The sequence below is a fragment of the Eleutherodactylus coqui genome, chromosome 1 (genome assembly GCF_035609145.1).
Source record: "Eleutherodactylus coqui strain aEleCoq1 chromosome 1, aEleCoq1.hap1, whole genome shotgun sequence".
Classification (NCBI taxonomy): Eukaryota; Metazoa; Chordata; class Amphibia; order Anura; family Eleutherodactylidae; genus Eleutherodactylus; species Eleutherodactylus coqui.
In genome coordinates, this window is record NC_089837.1 from 209556355 (window position 1) to 209578115 (window position 21761).

General features: G+C 46.0%; 1 protein-coding gene across 1 annotated transcript; it reads left to right on the forward strand.

Annotated features, from left to right (window-relative positions):
- Nucleotides 1-273: 273 nt before the first annotated feature.
- Nucleotides 274-14270, forward strand: DYNLT1 (dynein light chain Tctex-type 1). The gene is made up of 5 exons (XM_066605481.1): nt 274-424; nt 11888-11929; nt 12040-12163; nt 13276-13353; nt 13931-14270. Exons 1-5 carry the CDS (start codon nt 398-400, stop codon nt 13999-14001), a joined length of 342 nt encoding a protein of 113 aa, XP_066461578.1. The 5' UTR covers nt 274-397; the 3' UTR covers nt 14002-14270.
- The last annotated feature ends 7491 nt before the right edge of the window (nt 14271-21761 follow it).

A 21761-nucleotide genomic window follows, 5' to 3' on the forward strand; every position in this document is an offset into this window, starting at 1 on the left:
ACGTGCTGCACCCGGATACCGGTAGGACCGGCTACATAACCCTCTCCGCTGGAGCAGTATACAACGGACGAGCCGCACTCATCTCCACACAACACTCCGGTAACAACACACAACCCTCGTGGCGGTCGGGCGGTGCCAGCACAGAGCGCAGTGCATTCTGGGAGCACCCGCCGGCTGCCCGACACCTCACACTGGGAGCACGCGCTTTGTCCGTTGGCTCAGACCCCGCCCCGCCCACTATCTGCCGCAGCAGCCTGGGAGGGGGGTGATCACGTGACAAGCCAGGGTCTTGTTGGGCGTGGCAGTCTTGCGCGTCTGTGGCAACCGGCGGTAGGCGGGGTGGTAGTGCTCTCCAGCTGCCGGTGAGCGTGAGTGCGGGGAGCCGGAGTGCGGCAGCATGGATGAGTTCCAGACAGCGGAAGAGGTGAGTGCGGTCCCGGGCACTCAGTGCTCGGAAGTCCCAGCGGGGCGTAGGCGAGGAGACTACAACTTCCGCGCCGGGTTATTATGTGCTGGTGCGGCCTCTGACAGCACAGAGCGGGTAGTAAGCCGGCCGTACCATAGAAGGGAGGACTTGGCGGGGCCTCTGTGTAGTTTGCAGCCCCTGTGCGCCCTGTGGCGGGTACAATGCAGGGGGCGCTGCGGTGGGCAGGAGCCTTTGTGTGTTCAGCCCCATACAGCTGGCAGTATAAGCTGCGGGGATGGGACTGGCAGAGAGGACGGCCGCTGTTCACACCTGCAGCGCAGATCTGGCATGAAGTGCCCGACAAAAAAGTTGTTCATGCGGGACTTTTTCGTCCTGTTAAAATTCTGGCGAGGTGCAGGAAGCGAAGGACTCCATAAGCCTGGGGTCACACGGAAATATCGCGGAATGACCGCACCGAAAAACTCTGAGATTTCCGGGGGATAAGCGCAGCTTTAAAATCTGAGGCTTTTTGCCACGGGTTTTGTTGCGGTTTCGCTGTTGCCATTCCGCTGCGGCCACCTCTCCCCATAGAGAGGAGAGAAGCCGCTGCGGAAACGAGGAAAGTATTGACAGGCTGCGGCTTTGAATTCCGCGCCCCATGTCAATTTTTGTGCGGCTTGGCTGCAGCGTGTGGACCAGATTTTTGCAAATCTCATCCGTTTTGCTGCTTAATCGCAGGTTATAAGGCCGCGGGCGGTATTGCCATGCAGAAAATCCACGCCGTGTGAACCCAGCCTAATAGTCAGTGGGCGTCCGTCCGGCACAGTTTGGTTCCGTTATCAGACGGATCTGTTCATTCAGAAGATTTTGTCTTCTTGCTCCCCTAGCGGACCCCCTAGTGTACGGGTGAACTTAGCCTAAGGCCGGCTGTCCACGGGCAATGCGGAGCTTCGCCACGGGAGCTGCTGTCCGGAAACAGGAGCTGCCGCTGAATCTCTGCAGGTCAGCCCTATCTAATAGATATGCTGACCACAGAGAATCGGGGCAATGATTCTCCGCTCGTGGACAGGTGTCGGCACTTTCCATAGCAATGCTATGGGAAGCGTCGGCCGACGTGATTCGACGGCGGTTTACTGTCGGCGAATAAACAGCCGTGGACAGGGGGCCTTAGTCATCCATGAGCTAGGCAGATTTCAGGTTTATGCTGCGTTTTTGGCCTCTGTTTAACATACACATTGGGTAAAGACCCTGTGTAAGCGGCAGATGTACAGCTGTCGCACAGCGTTTCGGTGTTTTCCACTGCTTAGCTATTAATGAGAAGTCATCAATAGCTGGTCGGTGGACACCCCCACAGTTCTGGTGCATCTTGTCTCCACCAGAACTGTGGGTGGAGACAAGGGTTGGCCAGGCTCACTGACAGGGGACCGCCCCTACCTGTGGATTGGCTGCAGCGCTCCTGGCTCACTGACAGGGGACCGCCCCCAACAGTGGATTGGCTGCAGCGCTTCAGTGTAGCTGCTGGAGCGCCTAGCAAAGAAGGGCCCACAACGCCAGGCAGACGGCATCATCATGGATCGGCCCGCAGACATGGACCAACAGTGGCAGGCAGACAGGTTGCGGAGGACGACATCATCATGGACTCGCAGGCAGACAGGTGGCGGAGTACTAGGAGGACAGTGGCTCCTGCACTATGATGGTGAGGTGACTCCCAGGCGTGTCAGTCTTCACCCCTGGCACGCACCGCCGCCCCACACCTGCTGCTCAGCTGCTATGGACATTGCCTTTGTGGAGGGGGAGCAGAGAACATCTGTGCCGCAACAAGACGTTCTTAGGACGCAGCAGAGCAGGGGCTGGAGCTCCGGGGCACAAGACAGCCTACTGCATGCAGTACGAGCACGAACCTCATGCAGGGAGAAAGGGACACACTGACACCCTTAGGGCTAATACGGCCGGTAACGGTCAGGTGCAGCTGTGGAGAGACAATGGCATGCCAGGCCATCCACAGCTGGGGGCATCACCAGGGCTCGCTGTCACTGAGGCCGGCCAACCCATGTCTCCACCCACAGTTCCGATGCACCACTACTAACTCCCATTAGTGATGCATTTTCCAGGGCTGATGATTCGGTGTTGATGTCTGCCAGAAGCGCACAGATCCACAGTGGTCCGGATTGGTAATACCGGCTCAGTTCCATCCAGAGCATGAGGAGCTGCAATACTGTATTAATGAAGCCGGGGTACGCAACCAGCATGTGCTTATTTATGGTGCACGTCAGTCTTGTGCATTGAACCGCCCTGGCGAACAGCTGAACACCAAGGGGCTATGCTGATCAACTATTGATGACCCATCCTGGGGATAGGTTGTCAATAGCTTAAAGCTGAAAACTCCTGTAGGGTACACTTACAGATAGCGGATTCTCAGTGAAAAACCACATCATTGGTGCAGATTTCTATGCGGATCCACCGCAGAATTCATTCCTTCAATTGAAAGCGTTAAATCTGCTGCCGATCCGCATCAAAATCCGCAGTAAATTGTGTGTCTTGTTGCCATGGGATTTCTGCACCATTTATGTGATGTGTTAGCGCATCCTTACCTTGCTGTGCCTTTTATTCCCGGGGTTAACTTTGAATAGCCAAACCTGGTATTTAGACCCAACCATTGCCTTAAATCAGACAACGGGGGTCCAGAGAGGCGAACTTTGGTCGCTGTTTGACCAGATTTCTATTTGTTTTCTGTCCTCTTTTGAGGACCTAAAAGCGTAGTTCACAATATATCCATTAAACACATCCCATATAAGGCCGGACTTGAATTGCGGACTCCGCAACTGCCATCCATGCGGACAATGCGTGGTAATACGCAGGCATTGAAAGGCATAGGCTGGGATCACACGGGGCGGAATTTCAGTGCAGACCCTCTGCATGGTAACTGCTGCGTTTACAGTAGCAGTAAAGTGGGCTCGATTTTCAAAATTTGTGGCGAAAAAACCCTTGCGACGCAGAATTCAAACCTGCGATATTTTAATTGTATCACCTTTTCCGCTGCAGAACTGGCTCTTCCTAATGAGGGGGTAAATTCCGCACAGGGAACCTCGATGAAACCTGCTTCACAACCCACACCAAATGGTGTTGGTTTGGAGGCAGGCATTCCATGGCTGATCTGTAGCGGAATGGCAGATGATGGGCTGTCCATACACGTACATCCATGTAGAAAACCGCACACATACACGAGAATTCACAATTCATTTCCATGATCACTCGCAGATATCCGCTAGCGAAATCCAATTCGTTCATGAGACCCGGCCTTGGGATGGATGCCACGGTTAGTCCAAACTTCGTTTCAGTGTGCGTCCAGCCTTTCCGTCCCCTGGGATTTTGTCTGCATCACTGAAATTTGCACGTGAGAGTAGACCTTTTTTTTAGTCAAATGACCACTAATAAGTTTGGTCTGTCCAGGTTTCCGGTCTGTTTCAGCATTGGTGTTGGACAGAATAGCAGAGTAGACTATGCTATTCTGTCTCACATAAATGCAGGAAAGAAAGGGAGACCACCTCAAACAGAGACCAAAAACTTGCACCCTTAGTAACAACAGCTTATGGTTCTTTCCAGGGCTTTGCCTTAATGCTGTTTTTCGACAATCTGGATAAAACTCTAGGATGGAAAGACACATGAAAATGTAGTGTGACTAAGGCCAAATGCACACAGCCGGGTCGGATTCTGCTTTGGGGATCCTGGAGCGGAATCCAGCCCTGTGCTCAGCCGGTGATCCCTGCATACGTGTCCAGATTTCTTCTTATCTGTATGTGGATGTGCTGGCCGGCACACATGTGCAGTACAGATTATGCCGCACCATCGCTAGATGATGATGTGGATTCCGCGGTGGGCCGCGGATTGGATAGCTTCCGTTGACTTAAATAGAAGCCGTCCATGCTGAATCCGCATTGAAATAGAACATGCTGTGATTTTCTCTCCGCGAGTGGAAAACCGCAATTGAATGCCGCTTGTGGACAGGGAAAAGCGATTTTCAATAGCATGTTTATGGACAGTATTTCCTGCGGAATCTGGAGGTGGATGCCCGCTCCGGATTCCGCAATGCAAATACGGCCATGTGCATTGGGCCTAACCAATCCATCACCTATAGGCTGTAGGGGTTTCCGTTTGATGGATCAATCATAAAAAGCTTGATGTATCCGTTAAACAGATGTCTGACATGGCGTACAGTGGTATGCGGTACATATGCCAACATGGCATGTTTAGTGGAATGCCTTTTTTTTTTTTTCCCACAGGATTCTGTTGGAAGGAACAGAATAGTCTAATATGCCATTCTATCTATTTTACTATATTTTTTTCTGCGCGCACGCTATATAAAGCACACAAACATGCTCCCATTTTAATGGGCAATTAAGGTATTATGTGCTATTTTGTGCGCAATACACAACGCAAATACATTCACGTGAAAAAGCCTTTAGTATTGGAACAACATGCATTTTATTTTTTACGCGCACGTGAAACGCATATGTACAGCGATGCATTTTTCTCACAAAATGCATCACAATGGCAGGAAATTTGCAGATCTTAGGAGTTCGATATCGTTCCGATTTTTATTTATTTTTTTCTCAGACAGATATAGCATCATGTTTAAATACAGCCATAAACGGGCTTCTTAGGCCGCCTGCACACGGGCGGAAATCCCGCGGCGGGATTTCCCGCGGGATTTCCGCCACTGAAAGTTTGCATAGGAGTGCATTACAATACGCACTCCTATGCAGACGGCCGCAATTTAGCCGCGCGAAATCTCGCGCGGCAAACAAACCGCGGCATGCCCTATTTTTGTGCGGGGCTCGCACTCACCCGGCCGCCGGCTCTGGTCTGCGCATGCCGGCAGCCGCAGCCGGCACATGAAAGAGTCGGGGCCGCCAGGTGCAGGTGAGGCTCTCGGGTTGGGTCCCGCGGCGAGAATTCTCGCTGCCGGATCCGACCCGCTCATCTGCAGGTGGCCTTAAGGACATATTTGTATTTACGCGTGTAATCCGCAGAGAATAGAACCTATTTATATCAATGGGTTTGTTCACATTTCTGTCGTTTGCTGTGTGCATTTTGGTCACACAGAAAAAAAATAGACCATGTTCTGTCTTTCTGTATATTTGCGCACCAAAGGTCCCCATAGAAGTCAATGAGGGGTGCGCACTATTCAATCAAATGCGTGAAATACTGCTGGAAAAAGAACAAATCTGGAACCCATTAGACAAATTAGCCATGTCAATTGGTGTGTGTGTCGCATGGGCAGAAAAAGTTCAGTAAAATATGCTGACACTCGCACAAAAACCCTCGTTCATTGCTCATGTGAAGACAGCCTTAGGGCTCATTCACATGGGGTGTATGCATACAACTGGCGGCGTTGTACACATTACAGCCCATACACTGTGCTGGCAGAGACCGCGTATGGGCTGCGTGTTGCACTGTGAATGACATGATCACGGACATGCGCATTGGGATTTTATTCTTTTTTTTTTTTTTTAATTCCCTGCTCTGTTTAGAGTGGGATATGTATGGAAATGCTTCCTGTACACAATGCATGGGCATGGGCAGTGTACCATACGTAGAGAAATAGAGCATGCTGCGGTTTATGTCTCCCGCACATCAATACGCAGCGTCCACATTTGGGTGTGAATGGATCAATGAAAGTCCATAGACTTCATTCACAGCATGTTACACACGGGATATACGCATGTGTAATACGCGGTGTCAATACGCCCGTGTGAACGAGCCCTTAGTGTGTATGTTGGGAGGTTTCCTGACGGACATACTAAACCGTGTGAGCCCAGCCTTATTTATAGAGGTCGCTTGCTTCAGACAACCCTTTCAGCGGGGAGCTGCTCCAGATTCTAGCTCACACTTGTATTTGTGGAACTGCTGCTGTTACAAAAAGCGTTTGGAAGTCAAGTTCGGATAGGTAAAAGTTGTCCAAACCAGACAAAGCCTTCACCACTGATGATGGGGATATTCTGCATGAGGGAAACAGCTGATGGCCAAGAAATGAAATAAAGCTTGACTAGCTTCTGTTTATTACTGCAATATTAAACGGGTTTTCCAAGTCCATCCTCGGGATAGGTCAGCAGTAGTTGGCCAGAGTCCTCCACTTAATCGAGCGCCCACTGTCATTGCTGCTACACATTGGGGTACAGAGCGGAAGCTGCTGCCCCGACCCATGTCGTGGCCAGTGCTTGTAACTACAGGTGCAGCTTTCATTAAAATTAACTGGAGCCTCACCTGCAGTTACAAGCACTGGCCACTACATGGGTCGGGGCAACAGCTTCTGATCTGTACCCTACAGTGTAGTGGCAATGGCAGGCGTCCAATCAGCTGATCAACCGTGGTTCCGAATGGTAGACCCTATCCGATTCACTGTCTTGAAGATACATTATCGATAGTATTTCCCTGGAAAATCCAATTTTATAGAATTATAAGCAATTTCTGTATAACACGGCTCTGTGAACGAGACAATGCTGGGTCATAGAAACAAGATCTAAGCTGCACTGAATAATGTAATACACCCCTATTGTCATGTGTCATGTCACTGCCAGGTGGTAGTTTAGCCCTAATGAAAAGCCACTGCAGGTAGGTGTAATGATTTTGAAGAAAAATGAGTATTGCCCATAGCAACCAATCAGCAATCGAGATATACAGAATTGGAAATTACAGTGTTCTGATTGGTTGCTAGTGCCAAAGCAGACACTTTTTTTTTTTATATTACGTATGAGGACCAGCCCTATGTTATGTTCTCCATCCCTGGCTGTATTGGTGATGCCATGGCTACACACTGTATACACGGAGTCTGCTTTGTTTACAGTTGCTATGGAGCAGCTTTCCAGGGCAGTGAGCCCTGTTGTTCAGTGCAATACACCTACAAAGATTTTCTGTCATGCTAGAAACAACATTCAAGAATTCGGATTAAAAAGAAGGGACCTTTAGGCCCCCTGTCCACTGCCAAGGCGGAATATCGCTAGCAATATTCCGCCGCGGGGGACGAAGGAGGAGAGCTGACAGGTCTAATCTTTAAGCCTATCTAACAGATAGGCTCGCCACAGCAATCACAGCATAACGCAATTTAAATCCCGCGAGCGGAGAATCTCTATGATCCTCTGCTCATAGACGGCGGCACTGCAATTTCCATAGCAACGCTATGGAAAGCTTCAGAGAGCGTGATCCGCAGATGATAAATTGCCCGTGGACAGGCAGCCTTAAAGGGGTTGTCCCGCGCCGAAACGGGTTTTTTTTTTTTTTAAACCCCCCCCCCCGTTCGGCGCGAGACAACCCCGATGCAGGGGTTAAAAAAACCACCCGCACAGCGCTTACCTGAATCCCGGCGGTCCGGCGTCTTCATACTCACCTGCTGAAGATGGCCGCCGGGATCCTCTGTCTTCATGGACCGCAGGGCTTCTGTGCGGTCCATTGCCGATTCCAGCCTCCTGATTGGCTGGAATCGGCACGTGACGGGGCGGAGCTACACGGAGCCCCATTCAGAAAAGAAGAAGACCCGGACTGCGCAAGCGCGGCTAATTTGGCCATCGGAGGGCGAAAATTAGTCGGCACCATGGAGACGAGGACGCCAGCAACGGAGCAGGTAAGTATAAAACTTTTTATAACTTCTGTATGGCTCATAATTAATGCACGATGTACATTACAAAGTGCATTAATATGGCCATACAGAAGTGTATAGACCCACTTGCTGCCGCGGGACAACCCCTTTAATCCTTGACAGGGTCTCCTGTCAAACCCCCAATATGCTTCATTAACAGTTAGTTGTTTGCCTTCCCAGAATTCTCCCAACTAGAAGTGTGGTTTCATATCTGCGTTCCATTCAGGTTCCAGGAAAGGGGAATCCCCTCAGCTGAACCGTTCCATCTCTAGACGGAACCGAACAGTTCCAGACAGACCCTCATTGACTGCACTTTTTCTTCTGGTATTTTAGCGTATTTTATACTCAGGCCGGAGGTTCTAATGCAAGTGTGAAACCAGCCTCCAATATACTGATTGGCATAAGTTTATACTTGTAGATGGCCACTTGTATATGTAGTAGTGACACAACCACTGCTGTCCTGTAGGCTGCGTGCAAAGTTATATTGTACGGACAGAAGACATTGCGGGGGAATTGATCAGACGTCTAGATGGCACCAGCATTTTCTTGTAGACCCGTCTGTTGCTTTTGGCATGCCACTTTGTAAAGGGGTACATTCGAGGTACACAGTGGGTTCAGAAGACCGAAGTTATCAAATTCAACTATTTTATACTTACAAATCCAAGATGATCCAAACAAAGGTAAAAGACGCAAAGGCCCAATGTGGGGGGGAAAAAATCCTTCCTGACCCTTGCTGGTATTTGGACAGATTCCTTGGACCAACACTTTTTTTGTTATTAGTAAAGCCATGCTCACATGACTGTGTTTACCTGTGGGCCACGCACTAGCACTCAGCATGTAGCAATGGCATGCATACTTGCGTGATGCCAATCCCCATACACTTTCTTGGCGTGTATGCACAAGTAATATGCCCCAAGAGAGAACATGCCATAATTTTATTTTTTTTTTGTACGAGAGGCTATTGGCATTGCGTGTTATGCGCACAATACAAAATGGCACTACGCCTGTGTGAGTCCAGCCTAGCGACGGCCGGCACATCTGCAGCATAGAAAAGGAGGCGGACAGGTACGCGGGGGTCATAAGATCGAATTCCACCGCAGGATCCCGCAGGTAGAATCTGATCCGGTCGTGTGCAGGCGGCCTAATACTAGCCGGATATTGAATGCCTGCTGTCAGATTTCCTGATTTGTTATAGCTTATTGCTGGAGCCCAAGCAAGGAGACACTTTATGATAAGCTTATTGTCGAGGGAACTTTCTAAAAAGCTTGAAAAGTGGAGAATCCTCTATGAGCTGCTTTTCATAGCTCAGACAACTGCTAGATACTGTAATTATCCTCTTTCCTTGTCCAGTCTTTACCAAAAAGGGCAAATGAGTAGTGACTCCATAGAGCACCTGTGCAGAACAAGTGATATGCGGGCAGCATGATGGCCTCTTTTTTTTTTTTTTTTTTTGTGGCCCATGCTAGCTGCAGTATATTTTTTGCAGGTCTCTTGGCCAAGGATAAAAATACTGCAGAGGGGCAAAGACTATTTTGGCTAGAGCTGCCTAGTGCTGTCTTGCTGGTAGAACATATAATACTACCATAGTGGTAGAGGAGTCTGCTTGTTTTAGTTGTTCCTGCCCATTGTGTATTGTAGTGGGAGTGCATTGTTCTATAGCTCATGCATCCTTTATCTCCATCTAGACTAATGGCCCATTTAGACAAACGATTATTGTTCAGAAAGTCATTCAGACGAACAAAACTAAACAATAATAGTTCAGTGTAAACGCAGGTGAACGACAAGCGAAAATTGTGACCTTCTCGCTAGTTGTTCAGTTTCCGCCGGCATAAAAACCAGCGCTGACTTGGGTAATTATCGTGGCATTTAAACACTGATCATTCAGTGCTTCACATAGGAATGTAAAACCCGTAATAAGAGGCCAAGGACTGCATGATTCCCAACAAGAAATGGGCTGTGCCAGCATTAACGAACTGGTGATGATGTCACCAGCTCATTCCATCAGACAAATTAGAATTGTGAGATTCTCGGCCCGTGTAAAAGGGCCATTAGGGTCCTTTTACACTGCCAATTCTCTCGTGTAGCCTGTTTAGATGGGGAAACGCATCTTTTGCTCGTTCAAATGAGAATCCTGTGGTCCCTGTATAAGCGAATGAGAGGTACTGAATGAGCGCTGTTGGAACTCGAACGAGCCAACGATGGGTTTTATGCCTGCCTAAAACGAACGACAAACAAAAAGCGAATGATTGTAGTTTGTCGATCAGTCGTGGGGGTGCGTTTAGACCGAATGCTTATCGTTCCCTTTCGCTCATTTGAATGATTTTTTTGACCGGTAACTGTTCCGTCTAAAAGCACCTTTAGGGTGCCTCCACACGGACGCTAAAAACGCTGCGTTTTTTTTCTCTATGCGAGAGTGAGTAAAAAAGCAGATTTATGAAACCAATGTCTTTCAATGGTTTCATTTAAAAGGTTACATTTTCTCTGTTGTGATAGCAAAAGATCGCGGCATGTTCTATCTTTAGGCTTTTTTTTGCCTTTTTATGCACCTATGTTTCCATATGAAGCCATCATTTGTTTGATTAGGGTGAAAAAAGGCACGACGTGGCACTTTCCAAAGCAGACACACATTTGCCCTATTGCTGCGTTTTTCGCCTGCCCCAAAACGCAAACGCCCACGTGGAGGCACCGTTAGGCTGGGATCACGTGGGACGGAAATCTTGCGGAATGACCGCATGGAAATACTGCGAGATTTCTGCGGCAGAAATGTAGCTTCAAAACCTGCGGCCTTGCACAGCGGATTTTGAAGCAGATTCACCACCTGCATTCCGCTGCGGCCATCCTTTCCCATAGAGAGGAGAGAGGCCGCTGTTGAAACGGGGAAGAATTGACATGCCGCGGCTTTGAACTCCGAGCAGCATGTCAATTTTAGTGCGGCTTGGCCGCAATGGATCGGACGCAGTATGTGGACAAGATCTTTGCAAATCTCGTCCACTTTGCTGCTTTATCCCGGGATAAAAAGCTGCAGGCGGAATTTCCTGCAGAAAGTCTGCACGGAAATTCCGCAGCAATTACGCCCAGTGGGAATTCAGCCTAAAAGTACCCTTATACAGGACAACTGTCAGGCGCATGGGTGATAGTCGTTCAATGAGTGGACGCAGAGTAGCTGAAGATCTCTTCTAGCCACCTGTGTCCATTCACATTGAGAAGGCAGTTTTTCAAAAATTGAATGACTCCTATTCCGGTCTCATTCACACATATGTAATTTCACTGCTTTTTACACCGGCAATGTATGAGTGTGTAATACGTAGTCAATGGAGTTAATAAAAATACCCACTCACAATACCGTTTTTTTTATTGCGTAAAAAAAATAATGCAGCATGTTCTTTCTTACCGCGTATTACACGTGATAGAACCCATTTTTATCTATGGGTGCATAACAAACGCTGCACATATGCAACTGCATTGCATATGTGCGGCATTTAATATGCAACACTGCTAAGAGTCAGCAGAAAAACCAAACTAGTCACACTGCGCCTGACAATGTGTGTGAGATACACTGCCATACTCAGCGAGAGGCGGCTCACACGGCGCAAAACCCATCCCATAATGTTATCCTCAGTGATTCTCTCCCAGGGTTATCTTTGGACAATAAGAAGCCAACCTGATAGAATCCAGTTAACAAACAAGCATGTATTTGACTATGTGGAAACCATTATTAATATAGTGATAATACACACATTCTGTTTAAGGGAGGGACCTTAGAAATGACAGGGGTAATTAACCTGGCCCTAATTAGCTGTTTACATGGTAACCTGTACAATAAACCTGTTTTCTTTTTCTCTTTTCAGTCCTCATTTGTTGTAGATGAAGTGAGCAACATCATTAAAGAGGTCAGTGTGCACCATTAGGCAAAGCCATGTGGATCTAGTGGAAATGCTCCTGAGATGCATTGCTTGTTCTGTATGCCATCTTGTAACCCTACATTGTACATTGTGTCTAGTCAATAGAAAGTGCCATCGGTGGAAATGCTTATCAACACAACAAAGTCAACCAGTGGACCACAAATGTCGTGGAGCAAACGCTGAGCCAACTTACTAAACTGGGAAAGCCATTCAAATACATTGGTATGTGGCAAAACCTCAGGAACCAGGTAGCAGTTGTCATTAGAAATTTGTTGCTGGCAGCACCTTATTGGGTTGTTTTCAGTTGATTTCAATCCATGTGACTTAAGTCACCTTTACTTAGCAAACCGTAAGTAAGGTACTCAAAAGAATAAGGACTACAGTACATCAACCGAACAGTTTTGTGGTTTCTAAGGAAGCTGGAGTGACGAATACTTATCACACTGACTCACATCCAGAAGATTATTTATAATAATCCTGTAAATGTATATATTTCTATGTTACATAAATTTATATAATAAGACTTTTTCTAATTTCTGTAAAGATATCTGTTACAGGGCCACATAGAGGCATCCTATAACTGTATACAATATGTATAGCATATGTCTCTAACAGTATGCCGAAGAAAGCTCCGATGTCAGAGCTCTCTTATGTATATTCCTCTTAATTCCATTACATTTAGCCTCTGCTAAAAAAGTAATTTGCCAGCTAAGAAAGAGTTAAATAGCACTTAACCCTTTCCAATCTAGTGTCTGACCTCGTCCGACACTGTAATGGACAGTGTAATATACATATGCAGAAGAGAGCTCCGACGTTGGAGCTCTTTTCTGCATAGCCTTAGAAACGTGTTGAACCTCGCCCGACATAGGAGCTATGCAGGGAAATCTGAATGTCGAACGAGGATTGGAAAGGGTTACATGTTATAAAGCTCTCTTAGCTGGCAAATTACTTTTTAGCAGAGACTAAATGCAATGCAATTAGAGTAATTGTACTTTTAGAAACTTAGGTAGGAGTTTGGGTGCTGCGAACACCACTGATCACTGAAGCAAAGTGCTTAGCCTAGTGCTGTGCCCCTCTGCCTGTTTCTCCTCACAAGGTGAAGACTGGCTCATAAGTTAATTGCTTCTGCCACCTAGTTTTAGAAAAGAGCAGGTACACTTGTGTTGATTTTATTTTTTTTAACTTGATTTATTTTTCATCTGAGCATTTTGCAGCTTTATAAAGTGCTTACATGTCACAGAAACCTGGAAGAGACCTGTATCCATACGTGCTTCAGTCCAGAGAACTTCCCTTTGATATGTTTACTTTGCATGTTTCTTTGTTTTTTCATCCAGTTACCTGTGTGATCATGCAGAAGAATGGTGCTGGTCTTCATACAGCGAGTTCATGTTTTTGGGATAACTCAATGGATGGTAAGTTTAATGACATATTTCTACAATCACTTGGTCACTAGTAGGAACTTTTACACGAGAATGGCGATAATGATATTATATTATACCTGCCTGTTTCAGCAGCGTGTAGACAGAATAGTTACACTGCACACAATTCACATCCTATGACACATGGCTGCTGGTAAAGCAAGCACAGTACATGTGCGGCTGATCTTCTTTCTTGGCATCCTTGTAAGAGAACTAAAGTTCATATAGCTGGTTACTCAGAGCAGCAGTCACAATTCTGCAATGAGCTGAGCTTGAATTTCCCTAAAACTTGCTTTGTTAAAGTCTGCACAGTAACCCTGCTCAGTCAGGCGGTCAGGAGTGTCTTAATAAGTAGACTCTCTCCAGTAAGATCTAGTGAATGAATGCATCGTAAGAAGGGCTGACATCAGGAGAAGTCACCTGATGGATGAGATGGATATCACATTTATACCTCTTGCCAGCAAGCAACTCACAATTTTATAATTCCTCTTGTAAAGAGCAAAACTCTTCTTGTTACCTGCATTCAGTAAGTGAATTGTACACTTTACTCATTCTCCTTGTTTCTTTGCAGGAAGCTGCACCGTGAGATGGGAGAACAAGACTATGTACTGTATAGTCAGTGCCTTTGGACTTGCAATTTGACCATTTTCTTCTTGGTTCCTGTCACTTAGTTTTATCATTCTACATGTATTTTTCGTTGCACACACTTTAAATGTATTGCGTGATTTTTTTTTTTTTTTTTGTTAATTCAGTTGCTTTATTACAAGACTTTCTTTCCACGTATTAAACCTCTATGTAATTTGAGGTGCTAAAACCTGAAAGTGCCACTATAAACGTTCTTCAAGTCATACCTCTGATACACTATTGTCATATTTTAGCTAGTGCAAAATAAATTATTGGTTGAAAACTTTTATATATCAAAGTATTTTCTTACTAGTGTGATACAGACTACCCTGAATGAGTACTGTTCATCTAATATCTAAAATGCAAAATCTGTTTGTTTTTTTGTTGTCTACAAATCCACAGTTCTGGTCTGATTTTTTTTTTTTTAGTGAAATTTTGCATGAATTAGAAGTCAAAAATTCACTGACTTCACCTGTATATTTTTTTTGCGAATGGCAACCAATTACAGCTCAGCTTTTATTTCTTATACTGCTGAAGTACAATGAAAGTTGCTCTGTCATTGGTTGCTATGGGCACCCAAGTGTAAAGCTAAAAATATCGTTTACCCAAAAGCACTCCATTAGACACCGTTATTGTAGCTGTAAGGATATTACATGCCTTGCTAAATTGAGCACCCTATTTTTGGGTTTGCATGTTTGTAACCTCATAAAACATTCACAAATCATATATTAGGTCAGGCAAAGCCAGCTGTTGTCTACGATATACCATCAAAACAAACTTTTTGCATGTCAGTGACTTCGCTAACCGTGTCTACTGGTGGCACATATGTAGCAACGAATGACCTTAAAAGGGTTTTCTGTGGAAATACTATTGATGACTTATCCTCAGGATAGCTCATCAATAGTTGATCGGTCGGGGTCCGCCGATGAGAGCCATGCTAGCAGTTATAAGCACCGGCCACTACATGGGAGGTGAGCGTGGAGCCTTCCACTCTGACCTTTGTTATCGTGGCACTGACAGCATGCGCTCGCACAGCTGATCCGTCGTGGGGACCCCGACTGATCAACTATTGATGACCTGTCCTGACCTATATCAATAGTCAAAAGAAATATTACTGAAGATGATTGTGTGTAAGCTTGATGTGCCAATTCTGCAGTGCCTCATAATCAAATTTTTGATGAACGAATGATTTGGGACCACTGCAAAATGGTGTAGTAGCAGAGAGTTATTATGTAGGAGAAGGAAATGACTTTGAGAGCCCAATTTTCAATCCCCAATCCCTACGCTTAGGCTGGGTTCACACAGGACGGATTAGCAGCAGAAATTCCATCCGATTCTTGGAAATCTCGTCCACATGGGACGGCGAAACCGTTGCGGCAAAGCCCGCCGCTGCGGCGTGGATTTGCTGGCCGCAGCATGACCATTCTTTTTTTTTTTTCTTTTGTGGCTGTGCTCTCCTCTATGGGAGTGCCGGCCGCAATGGAAAAGCATGCGGCCAAGCCGCTCCCAACCCCATGGCCGAGTGCCACAGGCTTCGAATCAGCGCCTTCCCAGCAGAAATCTCACATTTGTTCGCTGCGGCCAAACACTGAGATTTCCGCCGGCAGTACGCCATGTGGGAACCAGCCTTATAGTGCCATGCAACGCACAGGTATATCGCCTAGTATTTTCTAAAATGTAAGAAAATGCATTATAGTTGAAATATGAAGTATCTTACAGTGATGGCTGTTAGAGATAAAAATGGGATTATGAGCGCTTGTATTGCGGCCATTACAATGGCCGTACAGCCAACATGATGGGCTTTATCCTACGTAAGAGCTTCTGCACACTACCAGGAGAAAAAACACATACTGCTGACAATTTACTAGAATTATGCTAAATACCTTTTTAAGGTCGATTTCACAGCGCCGATTGTGATATAACCACGAGAAAATTGCGGCAATATCACAATTTTGCTCATAAGATCTCTTGACCGTTGGCGCTGCTTTTTCTCGCAAAACCATTGCTGCCGCTTGCATTTTTCTTGCAAAAAAGACAATAGGACTTTCTAATTTTTAAAAAGGCCTTGCACCAAAATTGCATGTTTGTGTGTTGCGATGCAATAAAACGAAGGCTCAATAGGGAAAAAAAAAAAAATGCATCTCATCAGTGAAAACATCGCAAATGTAAAGGAAACCCTTAAAGTATGGGTTTGATAATTTTGCGTTTTCACGGGCTCTCTTGTCACACGAACGTTGTGCGATGTATTTTATTTTTTTAATCGCCCATGTGATACCAGCCTAAGGGTGAATGCAGACGGGCGAAAATTCCACAGCAAGATTTCCTGCAGAATTTCCGCCCATGCACGCTATAATAGGATTGCATTATATAATGCAGTCCTAAGCAGACAGCCGCGATTTGACCGCGTGAAAACGTGTGCGGTAAACAAATTGTAGCATGTCCTGTTTATGCGCGAACCTCGCAGAGACCCGCATGGAAACATCACTGGTGACGCGCTGGCTCTAGTCTACTGAGCATGGCCGGCAGCCGGCACATAGCAGAGTAGAAAGAAGACTCCGGGAGGAGGTGAGCCACAGGTCACTGCAGGGGTGCAGGTTGCATCCTGCTGCGCGAATTCTCGCAGTGGAATCCGACCCGGCTGTCTGCATTCACCCTAAGGCCTCGGTCAGACGACTGTTTTTTGCCACGATTTGCGGATCGCATGACGGATGCGCATCCGCAAATCGCGTGGCCGGGGCCTACGATTCGCCGAAAAATCTGCAGCTAGCAGCGGTTTCGGCGAAACAGGCCCGATCAAAGGAGCGCTGTCCAACCCATTGAAATTCAATGGAGCAGGCAATACAGCCGCCTCCATTGAAAGCAATGGGCTGCCGGCGAGCGCAGGATGAATTTTCGGGAAGGGCTTAAAAATATAAGCCCTTCCCTGAAAATCATCCTAAAATGTGTAAAAAAAAAAAAAAAAAAAAAAAAAAATTATATATATATATATATTATATATATATATATATATATATATATATATATATATATATATATATATATATATATATATATTACACTCACCTTGTCCCTGCAGCCGGAGTTCAGCCACGGCTAGCCGGCAGTTCTCCTGAACTGCTCTGTGTAGTATTCAGCAGGCGGGGATTTAAAATCCCCGCCTGCTGAATGGGCTGCCTCTGATTGGTCACAGCCCTCACCAATCAGAGGCAGCTCTCACTCACACCGATTCATAAATGGGTGAGTGAGTGCTGCCTCTGATTGGCTCAGCGCAGGGACCAATCAGGGGCAACTCTCAGCTGTCATTCAATAGCTGAGCGTTGCCCCCGATTGGTCCTTGCGATGAGCCAATCAGAGGCAGCACTCACTCACCCATTCATGAATTCATGAATGGGTGAGTGAGAGCTGCCTCTGATTGGTGAGGGCTGTGACCAATCAAAAGCAGCCCATTCAGCAGGCGAGGATTTGAATACTACACAGAGCAGTTCAGGAGAACTTCCGGCTGGCCGCGGCTGAACTCCGGCTGCAGGGACAAGGTGAGTGTATATATATATTTTTTATTTTTACATATTTTAGGATGATTTTCAGGGAAGGGCTTATATTTTTAAGCCCTTTCCGAAAATTCATCCCGCGCTCGCCGGCAGCCCATTCCTTTCAATGGAGCCGGCTGTATTGCCGGCTCCATTGAATTCAATGGGCGAACATCGTTCTTCTCTGCTACAGCTGTTACAGCTGTGCCAGAGGAGAACGATCTTTGTAGTATATGTTCTCTATGGGGTCGGCGCTGCTGCCGCCGGCCCCATTGAGCGCATATATAGAACACAAGGAATCGCAGAACGCAGATAGGGGCGATCTGCAATTCCTTGTGTCCTATAATTTATCATACATCCGCATAAAAAGCGGCCATGTGACCGATCCCATTGCGAAGCAATGGTTCTATATATGAGCAGAGCGCATGCGCAAATCGCACGAAAAAACGCCCGTCTGACCGAGGCCTAAGGCTGATACACACTTGTGTATGAAAATGTGCATAAGGTATGAATGCTCAGTACGGCTCTTTCTTCTTTTTTGGGCTAAAATGCGGGTGATGATAAAATGGAACAAGTGCGCTCATGTGAACTACTGTATAAAAATGCCTAATGACTAGAAAGGTCAGTACGGCCAATAGCAGCCAGATTACATTCTCAGATGTGCCCATGTAAAATGACTGTTATATGGCCCACTGTTGGATATGCAGTCAGTGTATGATTGGCAGCCCTCACGATCAACAGAAGAACAAGGTGTGTTTGCTGTAGCGTCTTTGTGCTTTCTTATATCTGTCTGTCCCAGTCAAGGGACTACAAAGCCCTACATTATTTTTAACGATAAGGGCCACGCTCCAAGGATTTTAGCCTTCTTAATCAGTCAAAAACAGAGTAAGAATTTTTTAAAAAGTGGACTGTGTATGTCAGGCTTCTCCAGCACTTGTCCAGGTGTGCCTCCAGTAAGAACTGCTACACGCACCTAATCCCTGTGCTGTTCCAGGAGTTTGGGGAGCGCGTACCGGACTAATGCAGGGTACAGGACCTTGGTCATAAATGTGAAATAAGTATAAAAACCATTCCTGCGCTGTAAGTTGGTGTAGGTAGGTGTTTTTAGGTAAAGCCGGTTACTTACTTCAGAAGAGACCGCAAGCCAGTGGGTCTCGTCAATTATCCAAGTTCGTGTATCAGAGGTCAAAAGCCTCCTTTTTCACGTACAATCCATGCTACCGCATTGCACTTGATAAAGGAGGCTTTTGACCTCAAACATGTAGTTTAGCCTCATCCGTTACGTTTATTTTATATTGACCTGCATATAGAATTAGTCTTGAAACAATAATTTTTTGCCCGGTGTCGTCTTATAAAAGCGAACACTGACATGTGATCTCCTCTGAGGTAAGTAACCAGCTTTGCTTAAAAACGACTCCCAACACCAACCTTCAGTGCAGGAATTGTTTTTACATGCATGTGTTTATTCACTATTTGTGTAAGCTGATCATATGACTTCTAAATGACAGTTCCAGAGGGCACACTTGGTATTTGCTATCACATTCAGATCCATTGAGACACTACTTGGTCTGTGTTTTGCATTGGTATTTGTAATCCAAAACCATAAGGCATCATGTCCAAGGGCAAAATTGAATTGTGGAACTCGCAGTTCAATATGCCAATAGACATTCATTGGGCATCCGCAGGAGAATTCTAAGCCAATTAGTGAGCTCTCCCTTTCTACTACAGACTAGTCTCATCTGCTATTCACTGCTGTCTGCATCCTATTTAGACTAGTCTTAATGTTTACAACTTTTTCCAGCAAATGTGTTGCATTAAAAAAAAAAAAAAAAAATCCCACATCACATTTGAAAGCCACTTCCTGTCCCAGTCATGGGCTTTGCTCGGCTTTACTCAGCAGAGACTTAGTTCCTTTTATAGCCCGTGCTGATCCTGTGCCGCCTCAGTAAAGTATCTCAAGGCTGCAGTGGTGTGTGTGTGTGTGTGTGTATATATATATATATATATATATATATGTGTGTGTGTGTGTGTGTATATATATATATATTATAGTGTGTGTAATAAAAAAAAAAATATATATATATATATAAATAATTACCAGGTAATGTACGCAGTGCTACAACTTGGGAGAAGAGAATCCCATTGGATGAACTGCCTTACTACCTACATGGATTTATCCCTGCTCATAAAGGAAAATAAGAATTGTTTGAAGGAAATCTAATCAGGCTTAGACTACAATCGAGATATCGGGCTGAACTTCTTGACCGATTTTGCGCTTGCCAACATGCGTCTTTTACGCTGATGCAAGGCCGTTCATTCATTCAAAAACACCTCTCTACACCTCTCTACACTTCTGTAAAAATTGTGATCCTCAGGCGCGTGTTTTAGGGGGGTCTAAGGATCGCAAGTGTTTCCTATTAATGTCTTTTAAGGTCCCATTGAAAAGAATTGGTGTGGTGTTTTGCAGGAACATCTAAAGATGGAACACGTCACGATCTTCATCCTTACAGCATCGGTGCGAGGAAACAAAATCGCTCCAAGTCCATACAGCAGACTGGAGTTCATATTCATCAGAGTTTTGTGCATCTTGCAACACACAAAACTTGCATGAGATTCTTGCCTGTGTCAACAAGCCAGTGGGTCCCTGACTCTCTTGTCCCTAGCAGAGCAAACTGTGTCTGTATGCATATTTTATACCCTGCCTAGTGCAATAGACACTTTCTTCTCTCTGGAGACCTGCCTCGTGGCCCCAGCTGTCCAGTAGGTCTCTTTCGCTAGCCCATCCACTTCTTCCATGGAGTGTATACAGCATGCCATCAGAATCAGACGGGTAGGAGAGGCAGCTTCGGCAGTAGGTTCTTCAGCACTGCCACTGTGGTGGGGGTAAGCAGGCATAGACAGAAAGTCTCCTCACTCACCTCCTAGATGCTCTCCCCAAGGAGAAAATATAGCATTTCTGACTCGCGTCACAGGCCTCTCATTGGCCAAGCCAGAAACCTTCATGGCTCTTCGCCTCAATTCAGTGAGCGATGATTGCTTATGTGTGGAAGTACAGTAACGATAAGCGCTGGGACAGCTGTTAAGTGCCTGACAGTCGTCCTATAAAAATTGTGATCCTCGTGCCCATGTTAGGATCGCAAGTGTTTCCCATTGACTTCAATGGGAAATATTGCATTGCACTAGCATACATATCGCACGGCATGCAAGAGCCATGAGATGTCTTTTAAGGTCCCATTGAAAACAATGGGCAAGGGAATGCCAAAGATAAAACATGCTATAATTGTTTTTCCTGGTAGCGATGTGAATGAATCCATTCAAAAGAATAGTTTTCATATTTGTGCGCATCCCATTGCCCAAAACCCATGAATAATTCCTTAGACTGGGTTCAAATGCAGCAGAAATGCCGCGGAATTTCTGTGCTGACTTTCTCCATGGCATTTCTGCATGTATTTTTAAAGCTATGACTAAGCAGCAAAGTGGACGAGATTTGGAAAAATCTCATTCACGCTGTGGGCAAGCCGCATGGAAAATGACATGTAATGCGGCATTTAAATCCATGACATATCAATGGTATCGCCGTTTCCGCTGCGGGCTCTCTTCTCTCTATGGGGAGAGATTTCCGCAGCAAAATACAGGCGGAAAAGCAGCTTCAAACCTGCGCGGGTTATGAAGCAGCCTTTCTCACAGAATTTCCATGCGGTCCTGCTGCAGACATTTCACGAGATTTCCTTCCCTTAGAACGTAGCCGTAGACTGTCCTTGTTGCCCATAGCAACCAATTAGAGCTCAGCTTTCATTTCTGAAACCTGGTAAAATGAAAGCTGAGCTTAGATAAATGAGCCTCAGCTTCTTTGTAAATGCCAACTGCATGCCAGCAGGTGCTGCTCCCTGACGAACAATATGCACATGGCAGGAAACAGGACGGGTCATTGGGGGGGACATACATAAAATGTTTTATGCCAATTTCTGGTGTAAAAAAAATGTCACAATTTGTTGTGTAAGTAAGTATCTGCGCAGAAATTTGTGACTTTTCTTCTTTCAGCCCTGGCCAGTCCTCAGGATAGGTCATGAATTGTTGATTGGCAAGGATTTGCCATTCGGGATCCTCACCGATCATCTGATTGAAGTGACAGCGGCACTTGGGTGAGTGCAACTGTCACTTCAGTCTATGCCAGGTACAGCGCGTACATTGTGTAGTGGCTGTACCTGGTATTGCAGCTCAGTCCCGTTCACATAAATGGGACTGAGCTGC